The sequence below is a fragment of the Syngnathoides biaculeatus genome, chromosome 10 (assembly GCF_019802595.1).
Source record: "Syngnathoides biaculeatus isolate LvHL_M chromosome 10, ASM1980259v1, whole genome shotgun sequence".
Classification (NCBI taxonomy): domain Eukaryota; kingdom Metazoa; phylum Chordata; class Actinopteri; order Syngnathiformes; family Syngnathidae; genus Syngnathoides; species Syngnathoides biaculeatus.
This window is the reverse complement of record NC_084649.1, coordinates 17,901,629-17,925,010: the sequence shown is the minus strand read 5'-3', so window position 1 is coordinate 17,925,010 and position 23,382 is coordinate 17,901,629. Positions and strand designations below refer to the sequence as shown.

Sequence of the window (23,382 nt, the reverse complement as noted above, 5' to 3'; positions counted from 1 at the left end):
GAAGTAACTTCAGCAGGGATACCCAGACTTCCCTTTCCCCAGCCACTTCTTCCAGCTCTTCCGGAAGGATCCCGAGGCATTCCCAAGCCAGCCGGGAGACATAGTCTCTCCAGCCTGTCCTGGGTTATCCTCGGGGTCTCTTTCCGGAGGAACGTGCCCGGAACACCTCACCAGGGAGGCGACCAGGAGGCATCCGAATCAGATGCCCCAGCCACCTCATCTGGCTCCTCTCAATGCGGAGGAGCAGCGTCTCGACACTAAGCCCCTCCAGGATGACCGAGCCTCTCGCCCTATCTCTAAGGGAGAGCCCGGACACCCTGCGAAGGAAACTCATTTCGACCTCACAAGACCCAAACGGCACGTCGTGAAACGAACGCTCGACATCACCTCGCCGTTGTGAGGAAGTGACCGCCGAGCTTAGCACGTCGCAGAATGCCATCAGCTGCTTGCGACAGAGTGAAGTAGTCACACGCGTGACAGTTCACGTGCTTGGAAGTTTTCATGGGTCAAACACCTGTTGTGAATTTTCAGCAAGATAAGCAAAAAATCCTGAAACTTCTAACAGTTGGCCACGTGCATTCAAAAGTCTGGAGAAAATGAAATGAAGTTAAAGTGGATTTTTTGTTGTCCTTCCTGAGCTTGTTGTGAGCAAAGTGTTAGCTCCCTGGCTACCCTCGTAGCCCCATTCACGATGAGTGGCAAAAGAGCAGTGACAGCTGCATGAGCCTCATTTTGGTGCCTGGGTGGCCTCTCACACACACGGAGAGAAAAGTGGCGCAAAAACACGCTGTTCCGTTGTCTGAGGCGTCAGCGTCGCGGCGAGGAAAGGAGGTCGATTTTGCGCCCGTGGCTTTCAGCGAGGAGGACGCGTTGTTGAAACGGCCTTTATGCGACACCATCATGAATGTGTTCATCATTCAGCATCAATACAGTCATCCATTGGGCTCGTGCCCAGAGCTGATCCAAGACTGAATGTGTTAAGTCACTCGAGAGGCGTCACAGTCTTATTCAAAGAATCGCCGCTTCCTCCTCCCAGACATTATTTTCTGTGTGGAGTTGCTGGCAATTACAGTGCAGGGGGAAAAAAAAAATAAAAAAAAAAATTTTATACTCCCACAGGGAGAGGCAAAGTAACTACAAATAGATTTCGTTATGAGGAGCCATCCAACTCCCTTTTTCTCTAATGCAAAGTGCTAAAAAGCAACCCCGCTCAGTAGATCTTAAACACGAGCTTAAATGCAAGCAGATGTCGAAAGCAGCCATTAAGTGATGCAAAATCAATGGTATTGAAAAAATGTTCAAATCAATGGAATGTTGGCGTAAATATAAAAAAAAAAACAGTCCTACAATATATAATTCATGTGTGGCATGGATGTCATATTGTGGAAAAAAATATCATGCCTGCATTTCCTCCAAATATAAAAATGGATCTGCCATCATTAATACTGTAATATCATTCCGATCATGTTAAAAACTCGGTGGGGATTCCTGGATGGAGTCACCCAAGTCTGCAAAACCATTTACATTTTGCCCTACAGGCTTTCTAAACTTTATATACCGTAATTTCTTTTTCCACACACTTTCAACCCTGCAGCTTATGCGGCTAATTTATACATTTTGTTTTTTTCTAACGGCCGCAAGGAGTCACTCAAGCGGAAAAGGTAAGAGTGAAACCGGTGGAATATATGTGCAGAGGAAGTGACTTTTACCGGTATGTTTTTTTTTTTTTTTAACCGACCCTGTTAGTGCTGTGCTAGCGTGTTGCTGCTGTGTTACTGCCGTGTCTACATGATTTTTACCGGTATGTTTTCTTTTTTAACGTTCCCTGTTAGCACCGCGCTGGCGTTAGCGCTGCACGAGAGTGTTGCTGCCGTGTTACTGCCGCGTCTCAGTGATTTTGCTATGTTTTTATTTAACCGGGCCTGTTGGGGTTGTGCTACCGTGGTAATACTGTGTAGCTGCCGCGGCTGTTTTTTTTTTTTTTTTTTTACCGTGCTACCGTGTTGTTTCTATGTTAAGCTAAGCTAAGGTATTAAAACTGAAAAGTCTTTCTGTGTACTGTCTTTGTAAATATCTCACATTTCAATGTGGGCACTTTCGGCTTTTACACAGGTACGGCTTATGTATGTGCCAAATGATATTTCCTTTACAAATGTACTGGGTGAGGCTTATAATCAGGTGCGCGCTGTAGGCCGGAAATTACGGTACATGAATACATATATGTACATTGCAACGCGTACATAACACAACAGACACTTTCGGGGCACATCAAAGAGCCCGATGAAAGTTATTATGTCAATTATAGATTAAACCTGGGCACACCAGTACACACAACTACATTTCTGCGCAAATGACCAACACATTGTAGGTTACATAATTCAAGAATATACACGTAACGATCTGTCTGAAGTTGATTCATGGCAATGAGGTGCGCAAATCCACACACTGTACATACCCAGCGCCAAATCCACTTATTAACATGCATAAACACATCTGGATATTCATGAGCTCGCTAAGTCACCAACACTTCAGGTGTTATGTCAATTATTAATGCTATGCCGAGCTCTGTGTGTTTACCACATCGCACAAGAACATGTCGACTATAACGATACATAATACAAAATATGACCCTTTTTGTCATGTTATAGTTGAAGCATGAACTCCTTTTCACCATTACTGTATTTAGGGTCTCTTTACAAAATAAAAGAGGGGAATTAAAGCCTGTGTGCAGAGATTATTTTTTAAGAACGAATTCAAATGAATACAAAAATAATTAAATAATCAAATTAGGCCTTGATATCAGTCTTAATTATGCTGTGTATCTTTCACTTTTAAGACATTATCTCATTGTTGTGTATGTGAAGGCAATTATAATGCATGAATTATGCTTGGATGAATGATATCCATCAATCCATTTTCTTTGCCGCCTATCCTCACAAGGGTTGCGAGAGTGCTGAAGCCTATCTCAGCGGAGTTTGTTGAAGCTTACCCCCGCGGGGAGTGCTGGAGCCTATCTCAGCTGTCAACGGGCAGGAGGCGGGGAACACCCTGAACTGGTTGCCAGCCAATCGCAGGGCACATGGAGACAGACAGCCACACTCTCAATCAGACCTTGGGGCAATTTAGAGTGTCCAATTAATGTCGCATGTTTATGGGATGTGTGTTAGGAAACCGGAGTGCCCAGACAAAACCCACCCAGGCACGGGGAGAACATGCAAACTCCACACAGGCGGGTCCGGGATTGAACCCGGGACCTTAGAATTGTGAGGCAAATGCTTTCCAGATGACCCACCGTGCCGCTAAATGAATTATATCCTTGACAAAAAAAACCCCAACATTTTATGTCACGTTTGGGGGACGCACAATGGTCTAGTTTGGAGAGCCAAACTACTTACGGGTTTTAACTTAATTCCCTCATGTGTGGTAGACGAGAGCTACTGTGTCTGCTTAGTCCACGCTTGGAAAACCATAAAACAGAAAATGAGTGGAGGTGCTGCTGTCGGCCACAGCTCACACCCAGACACTCCCACGCTGGCTCACGTTTCAAGCACCACCCCCACCTGGCACTGCCACTTATGACACATTTTCTATATTTGCTTATGCTTGCAATTTTTTTTGGTCTAAATATATCTAGAGAGGGGCGGCACGGTGTCTCCAGCTGGTAAAGCGTTAGCCTCACACTTTTGAGGACCCGGGTTCGATCACAGTCCCTCCTGTGTGGAGTTTGCGTGTTCTCCCCCGTGCCTGCGTGGGGTTTCTCTGGGCACTCCGCTTTCCTCCCACATCCCCAAAACATGCAACCTCAATTGGACACTCTAAATTGCCCCAAGGTGTGATTGAGAGTGTGGCTGTCTGTCTCCATGTGCCCTGCGATTGGCTGGCAACCAGTTCAGGGTGTACCCTGCCTCCTGCCCGATGACATCTGGGAGAAGCTCCAGCACTCCCGCGACCCTTGTGAGGATAAGCGGCTAACAAAATGGATGAATGGACATTTAGAGAGTGTGGACGGTACCCAACAACTATACAGTATATAGTTTGTCCATATCATGGATTTTCACATTTTGCGGAACGTCCCCCATGATAAACGATGGTGTACTGTCCTGGAATACACAGATATGTAAAATATCTTGCAGAGGTGCAATTTGCGTATTTACCTGGATGGAAACGTCACTGTAGGATCCGCCGATGACCCCAGAAATGGCCAGCGGGACCTCGTTCTGGATAGGTCGCGACCCGTCCGGGCAGATGAAGCCCGGGTCGTGCACCTTGGTGAGGGACGCCCGGACGAAATCGAGGGACTGCTCCAGAGCGTAGGTGTCCTTCGAGCAGGTGTCGAGGATGTGCGCCCCTAGCTGGAGTCCCGGAAGGATGCGATCGCTGGCGTTAATCTCGTCGAGCGCCAGCAACATGGCCTCCAGTCTCTGGATCCCTCTCTCCGCGTTGATTTTACCGCAGTCCTCCGTCCCTTCGCCTTTGTGGTGCACCGGGAAGAGGCCGCCGATCACCAAGTCTCCGTCTATGAGGATCTCGCGCTTGGCAGCTGGAGCCAGTCTGGACATGCTTGGCAGGGTCCCCGGTACCAGCAGCCCCAGTATGAGGATGTGGAGGGGCCAGGAGGAAGGCGCGGGAAAGGCCGACGACCTGAGGCGGCGCGTGACGGGCAGCATGGCCGGAGCAGATATGTCGGGCTGAGCGTATCGAACAGGAGGGAGGCGGTGATCTACAGGGAGTGCACGTCTCCGGATACTGGATGCAGCATGCCGGACACTTCCTCTAAAGGTAATGAAGAATTAAAACGTTCATTCATGTTACCACACAGGTCAAAATTATTGATAAAAATGGAAGCGAGACAACTGATCTGCGGGACATTTTTTGACACAAAACATGTATTGATATTAAACCCATTCGTGGGCAGCGTCCTATTTTCGGGGCATCATCATTTTCACGCATTATATCCTTCAGTATATCAAAATATTCAAGTGTTTTAATCATAATTTGGTATCAGGAGAGAATAACTCATCGGTCAAAGTTAGCACGGAGTTATTTCCCTTTCCTTCCTGACCCAACATGGCTGCCTCGAGTACACATGGATCGTTTTCCAAGAGAAGAAAGAGAGAAAGGTCAGTATGCAACCAAGTCTGTCTTCAAAATGCTAATCCATCTGTATTATTAATGCGTAAGTGTCATTCTAGAATAAGAATTAACTCATAAACATATCTCTAGTATGTACCACTTCACAGAACTGATAACATCCCCGTCCCTGCCTACGGGAGGGTACATCTTTTTTTTGCCCTTTGCTTTATGCGTTAAAACAAAAAAAAGAAGAGTTATTTCCTAGATTGTGGCCAGTTAGGAGACTTTTATCTCAATAAGGCAAATAATTGCCACCCTACCCATGAATGGGTTAACTTTCTCTAATCATTACTGTACAATCAGTAATGTTGTGTACTAAAGGACCTCAGTTTAGTGAGCATCGAGAATTATTTTTTTTTTTTTTTTAAATTCCAGTCACAACAAGAAGAACGTAAGAAGACAAAAATATACTCGGGAAGTTATGGTAAGTAAACTGATTTGCATTGAATGAAGTAAAACTCAAGTGGATCCAAATGTGTCTTCACTTGTTTTCAAAAGTCTGAGGTATGAACATATTTGCTTGTTAGAGTGGTTGACTTCTTTTTACATTTTCTTTAAAGAGATGACACGCTATGGCGACCCCTAACGGGACAAGCCGAAAGGAAAAGAAAAAGAAGAAGAATGACACACCGCAACACCATAAGGAGACCTAGTTTTCCTCGTATGCCGTTTTATTTTTAGCCATTCTCAGGGTGATGACAAATCATTCCATTTTTGTAAAACCTGAAATTGTTTACTTTTCTCCTCGTGAGAAATGACACCGCCGAGCTCGAGATATTCTGGACACTTCTTGAGTGAGGAGGATTTTCCCGGCTTATGAGGAGATGACACATAGATGGTGGTGCTCCTCAATGAAAGGGGTGGGGTGGGGGGGTTGCTATGGTAACTTGCTGGTTAAAAAAATAATAAAAATAAGTGAGGGTTGGACTGCGGGGAAGCAGGCAGTGTTTGCTAATATGGATCTCTACAGAGGCAAATGCATAATTTTTGTTGGTTTTTTTTTAGCTAGTAGAGTTGTGATGTCTAATGACGATGAAGTACTCATTAAATTATAACAGTGAGCCCAAACATGCTTATTTTTGCCACATTCCATTTGGGTCTTTAACATTTTTGGTGCCTCCACACTTTTCGCACATAATATGTAATATTTCAGAAACAGGTGATGACGCAAAAGAAAAAAAATGTCCTCTTAATGATCACCAATCTGCTTTCTTTGTAGGCCGCTCCACCCCGAAATGTGCTCAGGAATATTCAATGACATTCCCACCAGGAAGACAACAGGAAGGTGAGCGTCTAATAAATGCTGCATTCCTGCGCTCAGGATAAATATTACATCAGGTTGTGGGTGGCAGCTCGAGCGGCGCATTGATGAATGCACTGTTTTGTATCCAGCGAGGAGGTTCAGGGAGGGCGCGAAGACGTGATCGAAGTGGCGTCTGGGGCTGCAAAGCGAGGTCCGGGCGTCGCCACCCGCGTTTGATCTGACGGGAGTCAAGGTCAGAGGGCCGCTTCCACATCCAACGCGCCCGCAAAAAAAAAAAAAAAAAAAAAAAAGTGTAATTGCTCTTCTGCTTTCTGGAGCAGATGGCAGCTTTCTGGTTGCAAAGGCAAGGTCGGCGTGTGAATTAATGGCGCCATAAGGAACAGCCAATTAGGCGAGCCTTAGGAAACTAGGCCAAATGGAGGTTGGAGGTCCCTCAAAGCCCTAAGATGTGCAAATGCAGTCACACGCCATAAAGGACATGAAATGCTTGCTATCAAAAAAAAAAACGCATTTGCGATTTGAAAGACAACCAGAGGCTCCATCGGCCTTCAAATGGTCCCATCAGCCTTCAATCGGGTCGTTAAAAGGACGCCGATGTAGACGTCGCGGCGGAGCGCGTTCGTGCGCTGAAACTTCAAACGTACGGAGGCAGGCGGCGAGGACGCCCGCCAAAGGCAGAAACGATGCCGTGATAACGCCACGCTTTCATTGTCTCATCCGAATTTAGCAAGTGTGTAACGTGTGCAAACACCCGCTCGGCGATGCCGTGATTGGCACGCTCAGTTGCACCATGCACCGCGATGTGTGTGAAGGGAGCCACACAAAACAGGAACCACCTGTGCTTGGGTCCGACTGGGAGCATCTGTGATGCTCACCGGTCACAATATTAGGTACACTTGCACAATTCCCATCCATCCATTTTCTTTGCCGCTTATCCTCACGAGGGTCACGGGGAGTGCTGGAGCCTATCCCACCTGTCAACGGGGAGGAGGCGGGGTACACCCTGAACAGGTTGCCGGCCAATCGCAGGGCACATAAAGACAAACAGTCACACTCACAATCACACCCAGGGGCAATTTAGAGTGTCCAATTCATGTTGTATGTTTTTGGAATGTGGGAGGAAACCGGAGTGCCCGGAGGAAGTGGTACATCGAACTTCACTTCATTAAAGCGAGAGTTGTTTCTAGTAGCTAAAAGACATAAACCTATCAATGAAATATTGAGCTCGAGAGCAGTGGTGCGCTGCATTGGCCCCACTTGCTTCAAGATGACAATCAATGCCGCACAAACACGCGTTTCTTAACGGTCGATTAATTTGATAATGGTGTTTAAGTCCCTCGCCATAATGCTAACCCATAAACATACAGTGTCGTTAAATGAATACTTCTCTGACAGCATCAATTAAAACTGAGCATCAATATTCTTGTAAAAGTTGAATTGGATCCAGCTCTGTTGGTCCTCATTAGATTGTGCAGATGTACCAAACGTTGTCGCCGGTGGGTGGAAATGAGATTTAATTGCCTTTTTATTTGGATCTGATGTAAATGTTCAGTATCATCTGAATAAATGGACCCAGAGCATTCATCCTGTATGATTATGATAATTATCTGGCACTAAGCCTGTGCACACTTTGGTGGAATCCCCCCCCGCCCCCCCTCCACCTCCACAAGGTTTGACATTTACTTTAGTGCGTATGAATCAGAGTAATAACAGCACTCGTCCCATGAGATTGTGGTAAATATAAATAAAAATAGCATTTCCATGTGTTTATATCACTGGCTCTGACAAGATCATCTTTTTATTAGAGATATTTAGTGTCTTGCATTGTGGACAATTTCAATGAAATGGATTTAATGGGAAAAAGAAAAATGGCCGTGTGTTAAAATAAAACACGGTCGGATTCTCAATTTAAAATCAGTTAGCTGCTCTTACAAAAGGAGAATGAACTTGTTACTCACTTCATCCTCACTTCCAGTGCCTGCATCATGCACTTGACAGCTGACGGTTTTCAAATTTGTGTGGTATTATTTCCCGGGCACCAAAAATGTCATCCGTACAGCCACGTGCAACCTGTTTGCAGCCAACGTTGATTTTCACTCCAAACAAATGCGTGGCGCGTGGGGAAAGTGCGGCACGAAATGCCAATGACGGCTCCTGTCGCCCGCCATCAGATGGCCACTCCATTAGGAACACTCCCACAACCCTGCTCAGATGTTAATGCAAGACCCGCGTTTTTATTTAAATTATCAGTTGTGACTGATATAGCGAGCATAGTTTTACATACCTCTTCAAAACTGAGCATTATCATATTATCTTTGGAAGAACACACGCAGGCGTACCTAATGGAGGGGCCAGTGAATGCAATTTTGGATTTGCAAATATGAAGCTTCACATTATGGATTATGGTTTACAATTCCTGCTGTTTCTAGCACTGATCACAACTGCTTCATAAACTAATCAGTCACGTTGTGATGTCTTTGGGCTATCTAAAATAACTCTTTTTCACCTGTATATAGGTTGGGATACAATTTGGAATTTGCTGAGTAAAATGTGTCTCATTCAGGAGAAAAAAAAAAATAATAATAATGATAATCACATGGAAAGGGAAGTAAATAAAGTCCGGTGTCTTACCTAAAACCTTACTGACGCGCAGCTCTCGCACCGTGAGGCGCTTCATGTGACTCGCAGCGTGCAGATGTCCTCTTCGGAACGCGCCTGCCAGGCTGCCGCATGGATCTGTCCTTGGTTCTGAAGTGTTTGCTCACACTGGCAAAACTCCTTCGTGCTCTCCAACTTGCCAGGCGTCGCAGCGCTGGAACAGCCAGGGGCAGCCGGGCGCCCCCCTCAAAAAAAAAAAAAAAAGACGCCCTGGATGCCACTGGGAACCAGAGAAAGTCAGCGAACTGGATTTGTTAACAAACTGACGTGTTTACAAGTGTTTCGTGAGCTTTTCTCGTCGGGAAGTGGTCAGAATGAACTTGGAGACAAGAGGGGGGAGGGGGGGGGGGGGGGCGGGCTGCTGAATGTCGCTGTGGTGCCGTTTGGCGGTTGTGCAGCGACGACGCGCCTCTGCTGCTCGGATGAGCGCAACGCGACCACGCTGCGCGCTCCCGCCCGTCGGCAGCTTCCAAACAAAGCCAAACGAGACGCACTCGCGACATCGGGCGCGGGGAGGGGGGGGGGACAACTCGGCTTTAAACACAACTAAAGCTTGGCGAGGAGGAGCGATCACATAAAAAAAAAAAAAAAAACACACACACACACAATTATGAGAATTGAATACAAAACAAAATCCAGCCCATATTAGTTCACGCATTTGGTCATACAATAAGAGACCTTTCATAAAGGACCGAACGAACCTCATTCACCTTTATCTCAGTGAAGCCCAATCACACTCCAGTTGAGTGGTGGATGCACTTCAAAAAACTGAAGGTTCGTGCGTGTGCGTGCGTGCGTGCGTGGGTCCGCGCGTGTGTGCGTTTCAGCCCTTCATCTCCACATCTCTTCCTGGACAACAGTGGCCCCAAATCATTTGGTCAGGAAAGCAGCGGGTTGCAATTTAATTCCAACTGTGGTGAAAATGTTGAAAAAAAAACGGCAAAATGCCATTGAGCAAGGCACCCACCTCCCAAGCTCAAGACGTACAGCCCTGTTTGGCGTGCCCTTTTCATTCTGACATCGATCCTTGCTTGGATGTGCGTGATTTGGTTCTACTTGTGATGTCCAACACAAATACGTAATTAAAAAGCAACAAATAATCATGGGCTGTATTATATTATGGCGGCACGGGTAAAGCGTTGGCCTCACAGGGTACGATCCCGGCCCCACCTGTGTGGAGTTTGCATGTTCTCCCCGTGCCTGCCTGGGTTTCCTCCGGGCACTCCGGTTTCCTCCCACATTCCAAAAACATGCAACATTAATTGGACGCTCTAAATTACCCCCAAGTGTGATTGTGAGTGCGGCTGTTCTGCTCTCTATGTGCCCAGTGATTGGCCGGCAACCAGTTCAGGGTGTACCCCGCTCCTGCCCGTTGACAGCTGGGATAGGCTCCAGCACTCCCCGTGACCCTCGTGAGGATAAGCGACAAAAGAAAATGGATGGATGTATTATATTATTAGAGTTGTTTCTGCACGGCTCAAGGCATGATATGAGGAAAAAATATTTTAATCATGGCCACGTTATCAATTTATGTCGAATAACGAAATATGACGAGAAACGAGCCATACATTTACTCGTTGGATAAAGCTGCAATTCAACAAGCGCAAATGTTGTAAAAAGACATGGACAAAAATGTCAAATTTTACAATAAGTCAGAATATTACTCGGGGTGTCATTTTACAAGAAACAGTTGTGATAGGTTTGAAAAGAAAAATGTCCTAATTTGATGAGAATTCAATTGCAATAACACTAGGATTAATTTTTATTTCTGTGAGGGGGAAAATAAAAGAATAAATAATAATAATAACAGCACGGTGGGTCAGCTGGTAAAGCGTTGGCCTCACAGTTCTGTGGACCTGGGTTCGATCTGTGTGGCGTTTGCATTCCACTCCAGGTTCCTCCCACATCCCAAAAACATGCAAAATTAATTGGACACTCTAAATTGCCCGTAGGTGTGATTGTGAGTGTGGCTGTTTGTCTCGATGTGCCTTGCGCTTGGCTCAGGGTGTATCCCACCTCCTGCCTGTTGTCACCTGGGATAGGCTCCAGCACTCCCCACAACCCTCGTGAGGATAAGCGGCAAAGAAAATGGATGGATGGATGGAAGTGGCTCCATACTGGACAGCTGGAGAAGCAAATCAAACGCACCTTTGCTAGTAGAGGCAAAAGACGTTATCCTCACAGGTGAGCTAATCCATACTGTAGCCATAATCCTCCCCCACACATTATTTTATGCCTGGGGCTCCGTACATTAGTTACTATATGGACATTGAGTTTTCAAGTTGTTTGTTTTTTTCTTGAGTACCACCACAATAGATTCTCAATAAAATGATCAGCGTGTGATTTCAGCGTAGACTTTATAACTTTGGCACTCCTGTTCGTCAATTAGAGCCTTTGTGTGCATAGTAACTTCATTTTCTCAGGCTCAAAAGTAAGAGGTTAAGCGGTGGTCCGGTCCTTTGTTACTTCGAGACAAATGAAGGTAATATCGGGTATTGAGTTGGGATTTGGCCGCTGTTCGACTGAAGCTCCCGATATGAAGTCCAGGGAGATCTCGGTGCAAGTGCAGTAGAACAGGATAAATCTGTAAACTAGATGGGGAAGAAAAACAAGAGATGTGACCAAATTAACAGAAAGAGGCAAAGTACTGGTGAGCTCAACAGCGAAAGAAGGTGTGGAAACCCACTCACGTCTGGAACTTTAACGTGTCTGTCAAACTCGAGGCTCATGGGCCAGATATGGCCTTCTGTGTCATTTATTGTGGGACGCCAAAGGTTGCCACAAATGTTACTTGACTTGTGTTCAAAACTAGCTATCCGTCATTAAAATAATTACAAATGCAGGGGCGATCACATCGGATGTTGGGGCAATTATTAAGGTTCCCACAAAGAACCAATCAGACAACAAGTGGAATGAACACACAGTGTTGTTGCGCTTGTCGGCATTGTTTGTTTTCTAAAAAGAACACAATCTAATGATGTTGCACTTTCCTTAAAAAATACAAAAGATTTAAAGATGTGGCTTTTTCGTTTTCAGTGATATAAGCTCCTGTCTTCACAAAAGGCAGGCGGTCCGTTTCGCGTTTTGTTCCTTTAGCGCAGCCAATGTGAAGTGAACTGTGAAATTAAAACGAAATTACATATCCCAACCATGATCTTTGTCGCATCACTCCGCCCCTCGAGATCATACATTTACGTAATTTCACTTGTAAAACAAGCCCGTTGAGCGCAACCGTAACTATTATTTGACAAGTGATTAAAAACTAACAGGAAGTCAAGTACTACAAAATAAAAGCAGACATTGACAACAACGAAAGACACCACAGATAACCATGAGAGCAACCCAAAGTGAGAAACTCTTTTTGCTTATTTTTTTTACGGTACCACTTTTGGACCTGTTCTGGCTAGCATGCTAGCGTGTTGGCAGCAGCGTGTTCAACTACACAAACACAATTAAATGTACACATTCTCACAGGAAGTAACATTAAAGGTCCACTGTCATGAAATGGATGATTTTTAGTACGTTATTAATGAAAAAACGTCAGCCGGTATGGACCCATTTATTTTTTCACTACAAAACATGATTTTGAAGTATTTGCTTTTTTGTAACTTCCACCATGAAAATACTCTTGAGGGATTTGTCTTTGACAAGAAGTAGGAATTGATGTTGGAGGCAGTAGTGCACTCAAGCGGACTCGTTTGTTTCCATTAGTTTTACCTCGTTGTTCCTTCGTGTTAGCCAAATTGCCGGCTCGTTGCATTGCTGGATATTGCTAGAACACTCTGGAGGATGGATTTACCCTTCATAAGTTTCCAACAGACCTGGTTCGTCGTGAAAAATGTATTGCACGGGTGCAAAGGACGAGAGCTTCGTGGGTTCCAAATGACAGGTAGGTGTGTATACAGGTGCTTAAAAAAAAAAAAAAAAAAAACAATAGTTAGGGGGAGGGGGCGTAATCCGTAAGTCAGGAGTACTAAATGTGTCGATGTGCGCATCGGAATGCTTCCGTGTAGCAGCCGCTGAAGGACGGCCTTCCCGGCCTTGTCCGCGGTGGCTCATCTACGCCGCGAAAGTGGATCGGACGGGAAGGTGGTTTGGCCACTGCGTCGTTGTCACTTGCGGGGGGCGTTGTTTTTATCACCGCCACGCGGAGGTGGATCGGGCGGGGAGATGGAGGTGCTCCGCATATCATCTGAATATGGCTCGAAACAATAAGGTAATATTGCCCTGGTAACTTCACTCGGTTGTGTTATGTTGTCTTCTTGGAAAAGAGCCTCCGTGTCAGAAGGGGCGTTTGTCTCCCATATTAGGGTCCACAGCGTCTTTTCAATGGCGAATGTCCAGGGTGACATCACGGGCAGGAGATGCAGCCAATATGGCGACCACTTGGATGTCGAATGACACTTCTGCAACTTTGCGCATGGATGACGCACTTTCCGCTCATATTTATTTTTTTCGGATAGACATTGAAGTGAATAATGTTATTTGCATTTTTCATTACAATATATATTTCAGAACGTTGTTACACAAATGCGGCTTCCTTGAACCGTTCTGACGTCTTCACATACTTTAAACACACACACACAAACGTTTCATTTCAGGGCAATCGCTGTGGAAAAAGGGGTTGGCCGAATAAGGACTTGTGCTGTGCAGCGGCAATTAAAATGACAAGCAGGTCCTGCCTGTTGTGTAATTCTCTCAGCTAACACAAAGGGAGCAATTTTCTCCTGAAAGAGAATTTGTGGTTTACGTTACAGTGATGGATGGCAAGTGGGCGCAATGCAGACTTTTTTAGATAGGAACATGCCAATTAATGTCAGGGGGAAAAAAAAAAAAAAAAAAAAAAGTCGCTATCCTGCGACGACGATGTGGCGCTTGTTTGGTTTTTATGTACTGTAATTATGAAGGACCAACGGATAAGAGCTAAACACTTGCAACAGGCAATGTTGTCCATTCAGAAAGACGTAAGACATTGTAAAAATGTACAACAAAAAAATCTAGCTGGGCATATAAATGACCACATTTGGTGCCGCATGAGCCCAAAAAATATGGCTATGCTTCTCAAATGTAGCAGACAAACACATCCATCCATCCATTATCCAAGCCACTTATCCTCATAAGGGTCACAGGAGAGCCGGAGTCTAACCCTGCACGCTTCAGGCGAAAGGCAGACATCACTCTGAACTGGTCGCCAGTCATTCACAGGGCAGATATCAACTGAAACGATCCCACGCTGCTGTCACACACCTCCAGTACGGGGCTGGACCCAGATGCAGGACTCTGAGACGCGAGCATAATGTTAGGCACGGTTGATTCAAGGAACAGGGTCATACACTGTGTAAGCAGTCTGAGAAGGCAGAGGCACAAAACGCTAAGCAAAGGCAGGATCTGAAAACGTGAAGCGGGGTTTGATGACTAGGAGACAAACTAGGAAACATGGACTGAGACAGGACTACGCTGTGGTGGCACAGGAACACTGTGACAAGGATAGCTCCACACTACACTATTCACAGTGGTGGAGATTCCTACTGTCAGTGAATACATCTCACTAACTCAGGGCAACGAACTGGCCACGCCAGTGACAAAACTCCAAATTTTAATACATGGTCTAATTAGGGTCCACATGGAAAAACAGCTGTGGCCGGTGACAGGTGTTAGCGGTGACACCGCCCAGAGCAGTGGTCTGGCCACGCCCCTCTTGCCAGCTGCCCGCACCACTACACCATCACTGATTCAGACAAACAAATATACTGGAATAATATTAGGGGAAAGATTTTTATTTTATCATTCCATGCTGGGCCGACATGGTGGATCAGCTGGTAAAGAGCGTTAGCCTCACAGTTCTGAGGACCCGGGTTTGATCCCGGTCCTGCCTGTGTGGTGTTTGCATGTTCACTGCGTGCCTGTATGTTTTTCTCCCACATTCCAAAAACATGCAAAATTATTTGGACACTCTAAATTGCTCCAAGTGTGATTGTGGGTGCGACTCGTCTTGTCTCTATGTGCCCTGTGATTGGCTGGCAACCAGTTCAGGGTGTACCCCCCTCCTGCCCGTTGACAGCTGGGATAGGCTCCAGCACTCCCCGTGACCCTCGTGAGGATAAGTGGCAAAGAAAATGGATGGATGGATATTCCATGCTGCTATGGCAACCCAATTCCTCAAAACTACAGTACAAATAAAGTCACATTAAAAATGAAAGGGGCACGATTAAAACTACTACATTTTTTGTACACATACTGTCGTTGTTTTTAAGTTATTTTGTACCTTTTATTTTGCGAGGTTAAGTTGATCATCTCGCTGACAGCAACTTGAATCTTTTGCTCTATGATTGAGCTGCTCCAATTAATCACGTTTTTGTGGTATTCATAAACAAAATGGATGAATGGGGATGACCTTAAAACCATCCTGTAGTACAGTTTACAGTTACAGACTTCTGATATAAAAATCATTACAATAACCATGAATAAACCATGAATGCATCAACTCATTAAAGTATTTCTTATTTATCGAGTCACATACTTAAAATAAAATAATGACTCAAAAGGGCCTCCTGATAATTGTTTGATGGTAAAAAATAAGCCTGGCTAATGAGTCGATTAATTTTAACCTTGCTCATTTAGCGCACAGTAATTAAATGTCTTTTTCTTTGAATTTTATTGACAGATTGTTTAAATCGGGAGGTTTAAATGGATTGACGCTTGAAAATTCTGCTTAATATTTGTGCAAAGGCTGTGGAAAAAGTTGGCTATTGAGCACACGAGAGGGAGGACTAATTATTTCAGTCTCCTGAAATGATTCTGCCCTTTTCGAGATATTTCTCATGATTTTTATGCAAATGATACCCACGTGTACTTTTCTGCGCCGCTCCTCTGTTGTGCGGATGGTTGCAACGTGTTCCCTTCATTGGTGCCGATAACGCTGCCGCCGCTCTTAATGAGTTGATATGCCCTCTTCACCCAAATCGTCTCGCGGTACCGTCGCCAATGTAAATAAGCTCGCTTGCTCTCGCTTTGTTTCTCTTCACTTGGTCCACAATCCTGAAGCTTTATAAATTGGCGGCGTAAAAAGAAGTTAGGTGCCACACATGGATCTGGTGAGTAAGTCTTCGAGATTTACACAGAAGAGTTTGAAAGCGTAGAAAAGTCTTGACGCATACAAATACTTAGTTGTTGGACCTGTTCTCAATCAAGAATAAATCCCACATAGTGATGGAGCCACTCAGATTTTTTCAAGACAAAAGCCAATATCTAAATAAATGACCCCTGGTTTTACACAAACGTGCATTCAATAACTATGATTGGGGAAAAAAAAACAAGACAGCGAGTCGGCTCCTCCATATATGAAGCGTGTTGAGGCCACACAAACTTCAGTAAACCTCGCCGTGACAGACTTTTTTTTTTTTTTAAATATGTATTGTTCTCAAATGGGTCCAGTGTGTATTTAAAAAAAAAAGAAAATAAACCGCTGGGATAGGCTTCAGCCCCCGTACACGGAAGCGTGTTGCAGCCACACGTTAACCTACGTAAACCTCTGTGTGACCGACCAGTTTATTTATTTTTTAAAATACGCATTGGACTCATTTGAGAACAATGCATATTAAAAAAAACATGTTGGGCAGAGGTTTACCGAAGTTTAACGTGTGGCCGCAACACGCTTCCGTGTACGTTGGCGGCGACTCCCTGTTGTTGTTTTTTTTTTTTAACACATCGTTCTCAAATGAGCCAACTTGGCATTATAAATACTTCTTGGGAATTTATAATTTCTAATAATTCCTACAGGAAATGAAGTGAGCGCTACACAGTCGTGTGTATTTGGTTGGGCACCATCCATCACGTTTAATTGCCGAAATCCATCGATCTTTTCTGGTCTTTTCAGCTGGTATTCTATAGAATGACCTCTTTGAATATCTGTCTCGTCTGTTGTAACAACCAACAGCACAAGTCTCGGGCATTGTGAATATTCTGCTCCGGTTCAATGTCCCCCCACACTGTCGACAGCTGTTTCTAACTGGCAATATGGCACCGTGAAAATGCCGACGTCATGTGCACGAGCTCTATTGGGAAGTGAAGAAATGTTGAAATGTGATCATTTCCACTCCAGTTTTGATTGTTATAATCCACATTTTCCAATTTACTATCTTCTGTGGTGGCGGGGACACAAAAAAAAGCTAAAGAAGAAGCATAGCATTAGAATAGTAAATCCTTTAGTTTAGCAGCTTACGTTTTTGTGACATTAAAGTCAGATTTTCTTGTGAGCACATGCAGTACATTATGTTAGTGGTTAATATGTCTGCGTCACAGTTGTCAAATGTTGGGTTCAATTCTCACCTTTGGATTTTTTTTTTTAGTCCCTCCGTCCTGTCAATTCCATCCTTTGTGCTCATTACTCATATATGAAGTTCTCTGTGAAGGCATTTCTCAAAACTTTCAGAGATTGAGGCAAGTCGGAGTTATTTCAGCAGTCCATCTGTGTGCGCGCACAGTAAACAAGGCAGGGCTCGGGGTACATCTGCCGCCAGTAATTACACACCCCCCGAGCTTCTCTTATACCCGTGAATCTCATCCATCACGTGAACCCTCGGGGGACAAAAACCTTTTAGCATTTACATTTATAATGTATAAACAGACTATAGATTATCTTATTTGGAGAACATTTAACAGATGAAAATGGTGTTTTTTCAGCGTCTCAGAGGGCTATACGATTTGAAGTCAATTAAAGAATTAGTGATGCCATTTTTTTTCCCTCCCGCTTTTGCCATTTTGTTTTGTTGCTTCTCGGTGATAAATTCTGAACAGCCCCGCTAAGCAAAGTGTTTCCTAAACGTTATTGAGCCAAAGCACCCGTTTCACTTGGGGGAAAAAATGTCACGGTACACCATCAGGCAAAAATGCTACAAAAAGGACGAATACTGAAGTTCTGATTATGTCATCCCAGATTACTGTATGTGCATTGGTTGTCGCTGCCCTAACTCACGCTGACTTTGAATTGGGGGCAGGTACAGTTCCACTCACAATCCAGATTCAGGACATATTTTTTTTTAATACATTTTGTCTGTTCTTGTACTGAATTTTCTACACTTACTCTTACTGATTTTCATTTAAATTATGGCATTTGGGGCTATCCTGGCACCACAGGATTAAACCATGGATGTTAACGGAAGTCCGCCTGCTGGGGTTTATAAACTGACAAAGTTGGACAAGCATTCCCACTGTGTACTATAGATGAACAGATACTTGTGTAAAGGTTAGAAAAAAAAGGGGACAGAAATTAATATGCACCCCCAAATTCGATGGAGAATTTCCAAAATTACAGAAGCTGGTTGCTATCAGGCCAGGACAACACAATGCAGTTACCATGAATAATTCTTGTACCCGGCAACATCAAACAGTTCTCTTAAATACAATGAAGAAAATAAGTATTTGAACACCTTGCTATATTTCAAGTTCTCCCACTTAGAAATCATGGAGGGGTCTCAAGTTTTCATCGTAGGTGCATGTCCACTGTGAGAGAGATCATCTCAAAAGAAAAATGCAGAAATCATAATGTATGATTTTTTTTAAGGATTTATTTGTGTGATACAGCTGCAAATAAGTATTTGGACACCTGAGAAAACCAATGTTAATATTTGGTACAGTAGACTTTGTTTGCAAATACAGAGGTCCAACATTTCCTGTAGTTGTTCACCAGGTTTGCACACACTGCAGGAGGGATTTTGGCCCCTTTCCTCCACACAGATCTTCTCTACATCAGACAGGTTTCTGGGCTGTCGCTGAGAAACACCGAGAATATGCTCCCTCCAAATATTTTATATTGGGTTTAGGTCTTGAGACTGGCGAGGTCACGCCAGAACCTTGATATGCTTCTTACGGAGCCACTCCTTAAGACCCAGCCAAGACCCATCTTCAGTGCTCTGACTGAGGGAAAGAGGTTGTTCCCAAAATCTCACAATACATTGTCGGGGTCATCCTCTCCTTAATACATTGCAGTCGTTGGGTCCCATATGCAGAAAAACACCCCCAAAGCATGACGCTACCACCCCCATGCTTCACAGTAGGGATGGTGTTCTTGGGATGGAACTCATCTTTTGTCTTCTTCCAAACACGGTTAGTGGAATTATGACCAAAAAGTTCAATTTTGGGCTCATCTGACCACAAAATCTTCTCCCATGACTCCTCTGTATCATCCAAATGGTTATTGGCAAACTTAAGGCGACATTGTGATTTCTGGATTTTTCTTTTTAGTGTATCTCTCTCACAATGGATATGCACCTACGATGAAAATTTCACACCCCTCATTGATTTCTAAGTGAGAGAACTTGCAATATAGCAGGGTTGTTCAAATACTTGTTTTCTTCACTGTAAGTCTCTAGCTGGAGAGTACAGACACCTTGAAAATCTGATTAAAAACAGTAGTAAAGTACTTTGTTACTTCCCACCACTGAAAAGTGAATAAACATTTCATTATTACTCTTGTGCTTTTTGTGGAGTATTTTTCCTCCTTTGCCCCAGCTTGCAATTTAGACGCCAGCAAAGGCAATTACTCGTGTTTGCTGATATTTTCAGTGACCTATTGGGCAGTTATGATTCTGCCATTGCACCTTATGTTAAGTTATGTACTGAACATGTGTTTCCCGCTCTCAACTCTTTCCAGTAGTTAGTTTGAAAATTGGGCTCACCAAACAGTAAATGCAGACAGAGTTGTGGGTCGTGCCCTCAGGTCAGCGAGCTACAGGCCACATTTTTCTCTCTGGAGTGTTGCTGAGATTTACAGTAGAATCTCAGTTATGAACGGCCGCAGGCTCTGTGGCTGTACTTTATCTGCAAGCCACCATCACATCACTTTGAAATGCAACATCAGCTCTTCATAAAAACCCTGGGTTGCATTTTAGGGTACTTTAGCTTCTTGCCGAAGTGGGACAGCATCTTAAAAACAGGGAGATTGTGCCAAAATATTTTTTGACATTCACATGTGCAGATTAAAAAAAAACAACAACAACAACTTTAATTTGAAATTCACGATTAGATCTTAATGAAATTTACTGGATAGCATCCCAGAATTGTCTCGTTTGCCCCAAAAGGGAGGAACAGTTGAGTGATGACATGGGCGTAATTTGTAAATATGTAATGGTACGTCTATGGGAGGAAATATGTGCCACCAGGATATGAATTTGAAATGTTAAGTGATCACATTTTCAAGTTGTATTTCAGTGTAACTTTTCAATGTTAACAATTCAACTGGCTCCAATGGACCTTTCCGATGGCAATCTTAAGCTCCGCCCCCTTAGCCATGTCCCAAAAGCTTCCAAAATGGCTATTGAACAGAACATCGGATATTCCAGATAATATTTTGTTATGTTATGTATGTTTTTTGCCAAATGCGTCAGACTTGTCCAAGCGAGTTCTACAGACTCCAACTATTTTGCGCAAGGATATGTACACACAATTAAGATTTTGGACGGAGCAGGACACAATGTAAGAGTTACAGCGAAACGTTGGCGATCGATGCAAAAAATTTGACGCCTCACAAACGTCACATTGAAATCCAACAGGATAAAATAGTGGAATCGTACTGGGAATATAAAGCAGGGTGAGTACTTTTTACTTGGAAAGATTGTGAGTAATATCATTGTCTTTAGAAGTGAGTGGCGTATTCATTTGACTTGGCTCGTAATGGAACCTAGTGCTCTTGCTTAAAAGTCTGGTGTGATACAAATGCGCAAATGGACATTTCTCTTCCATGACATCACGCATTTACGTATCACTAACACGACTGCGGCATAAAACATGACACACTTCATTCGGTAGGTCAGTGATACACTAACAAAGTGAAAGTTGTTCTCCTGGAATGTATAAAGCACTGATAATAATTCCATCAAACTCCGAGAAGATACTTCTCCTTCACTTACCTTCAAACATACAGCCTTGTGTTTGTGGATATTGTTCACATTTAGTTGTATGTGCGGTCTTCCGCAAGCCTTAATCCATCGTAGACACTTCGTCAACTGTGTTTTAGGCTTTGGAAAATGAATCAACCGGGCCCCTTGTAATCCAGCTGCATGTCTTCCATCAGAATTCCACGTTCCCCGCATCTGAGGACCATTTTCTTCGTAATATTAACTTTTCCAAGCGCACGCTACTGACAACCAGCATTGCTTGTGGGACAATACTGCAAGAAGGGCGTGTCAAGCCAGGGGTTAAGACAATGCAGCTATCTGATTGGCTATTATTGTACGGGTGATTGACAGGTCGGACAGATCCATTCGCTGTCTGAAATTCACTGTCCGGGCCACCAGGCAGGGTTACTTCAGGTCATGACGAAACAGCCAGCCAATCTAGTTACACTTTCTTAGTATATGACGTCACGTGACTAAGAAAGTGTAACTGCGATTGGCTGGGTGTTCAGTTCGGACCTGAAGTAACCCTGCCTGGTGGCACAGACAGTGATTTTCACACAGCGAATTGTAGCCAGTTGAATTGTTAACATTGACAATTTCCACTGAAATACAACTATTGAAAATGTGATCGGTTTAAATTTCAAATTCAAAACCTGGTGGCGCATATTTACCTCCACATACAGTCCATATTCCAGTCAGTGTTAAAGTCTCTGCCTAACTTTGCTCTGGAGAGGGGAAATTGGGGGTGCGTGGAGGTGTGGGGTGAGAAACCTGCCAAATTTAATCTATTAAAGACTTTGTTAAAACCATTCCCCATTAGTTCTAACTGTGCAGAGTAATAAGTGTGGAGAATTAATAGTTCTATCCTGCAGCAGGCTTTAACTCAAGTCCGCTGGGGCAGCTGTGGAACCATTGCGGGCGGAGTGACTCACAGTGATGACAATGTGAGGCGAGGCATCACTTGGATTGGCAAGACAAAAGCCATTGTTTCCCCTCACGTTCATCGAGGCGAACGGCCCAAAATGAACATCAGGTGTCCTCCAAACGCTCAGAGACGATTTAACTCCGAATCAACATTTACGGTGACGAGTGCGCGCTCGCAGCCGCTGAGCGGCTTGCTGCGAGAAGCCCGTCGTGATCTCTTGTTTGTTCAGAGATGAAGGCTATGGATATGACTGCACATCCATCACACGCTGCGGGTCATCAGGTGGTCTTTGACTCTGCAGCTGCCATTTTTATTTCAGAGTGGAAAAGGGGCGACGTGAGGAGGAGGGGAAGACGACGTTTAAGCAAAGAAATGGGTACATTCGAATTGGATGACTAGTTAAGTGGTGTGGATTTGTGACGAATGATAATAGGTACAGGTGTGGAAGTGATAATACAGTGCTAAATATATAGAGATTAAAGGTGAGGCTATTAAGGACTTTGGGGATGTTCATCATTCTTGAAATGTAAAAATCTGATCACTTCATCACAGATTTCATCTATTGCGGAAGTGGATCGGAACATGCGATAATCCAGGGATTACTGTAATACAAACAACATGTTTAAGGGATTCTCAAACATTTTCAGTGCATGAAACAATCACACGCCATAATGTGTATTTGTGATGTGTGGCTCAAAAACTGAAATATCGGTATCTGCAGTATTACATCTCTAAAATTCATGCTCGAATCCAATGCAGAGGCTTTTGATACTTGAGTCATTTGAGGTCATGTAAAATAGTACCTCGAGCTCAGAGTTTAATTCATACGACAACTACGCTCACAACGCAATCTGAAATCATTTCCCCTCACTGAAATGAATGATAATGCCATAAATCCGCCCCATCCTACCCCATTTTTTTAACTGAGAAAAATATCATTTATAATATTGTACTGGTTGCAAAAACTTGAAACATGACACTTTGCATCAGTTGAATGGGCATAGCGCAGCTCCTTTAGTGTGTCCACCTGAGGGCAGTATCAGACATACAGATACACCACATACAGTATGGGTACTGCTCCTCAGTACGCCAATAATATTAGTCACTCTTCACAGAGGACAAATAATATGTGACTGTGATCACTGTTACATTATCAGTTGGTCTACAATTTGTTCAAACATCCTTCAGAGACAGCAAACATACATCATACTGACACTTTCCCAAGGAAGGCACCTAAATATGCACGACCTAGTTCGTGGAAATAATTATACATTGATAGGGCAGCACTGTGCCTTAGCTGGAAAGCGTTGGCCTCACACTTCTGAGGTGCCGGGTTCGATCCCAGCCCCGCCTGTGTGGAACTTGCGCGTTCGCCCCGTGCCTGCGTGGGTTTTTTCCCAGGCACTCCAGTTTCCTCCCACATCCTAAAAACATGCAACATTAATTGGCCACTCTAAATTGCCCCTAGGTGTGCTTGCGAGTGTCTCGATGTTCCTTGCGATTGGCTG

At 44.1% G+C, this 23,382-nt stretch overlaps 1 protein-coding gene and 1 long non-coding RNA gene across 3 annotated transcripts in view; one reads left to right on the top strand and one right to left on the bottom strand.

Annotated features, from left to right (window-relative positions):
* The window catches only part of grm2b (glutamate receptor, metabotropic 2b), a 29,849-nt gene extending 25,182 nt beyond the window's left edge, over window positions 1-4,667 (bottom strand). The window contains exon 1 of the mRNA XM_061833105.1: window positions 4,155-4,667. Coding sequence (XP_061689089.1) covers window positions 4,155-4,667 — 513 coding nt within the window. The remainder of the gene's footprint in view (window positions 1-4,154) is intronic.
* Window positions 4,668-5,006: 339 nt separating this feature from the next.
* Window positions 5,007-12,119, top strand: LOC133507742 (uncharacterized). Of its 2 annotated transcripts, XR_009796884.1 has the most exons (6): window positions 5,007-5,120; window positions 5,509-5,557; window positions 5,694-5,794; window positions 6,353-6,418; window positions 6,526-6,629; window positions 11,098-12,119. It is a non-coding gene; the product is annotated as an uncharacterized LOC133507742 (long non-coding RNA). The 2 variants fall into 2 exon arrangements; XR_009796883.1 differs by having other exon boundaries at window positions 5,509-5,794.
* Window positions 12,120-23,382: the final 11,263 nt, after the last annotated feature.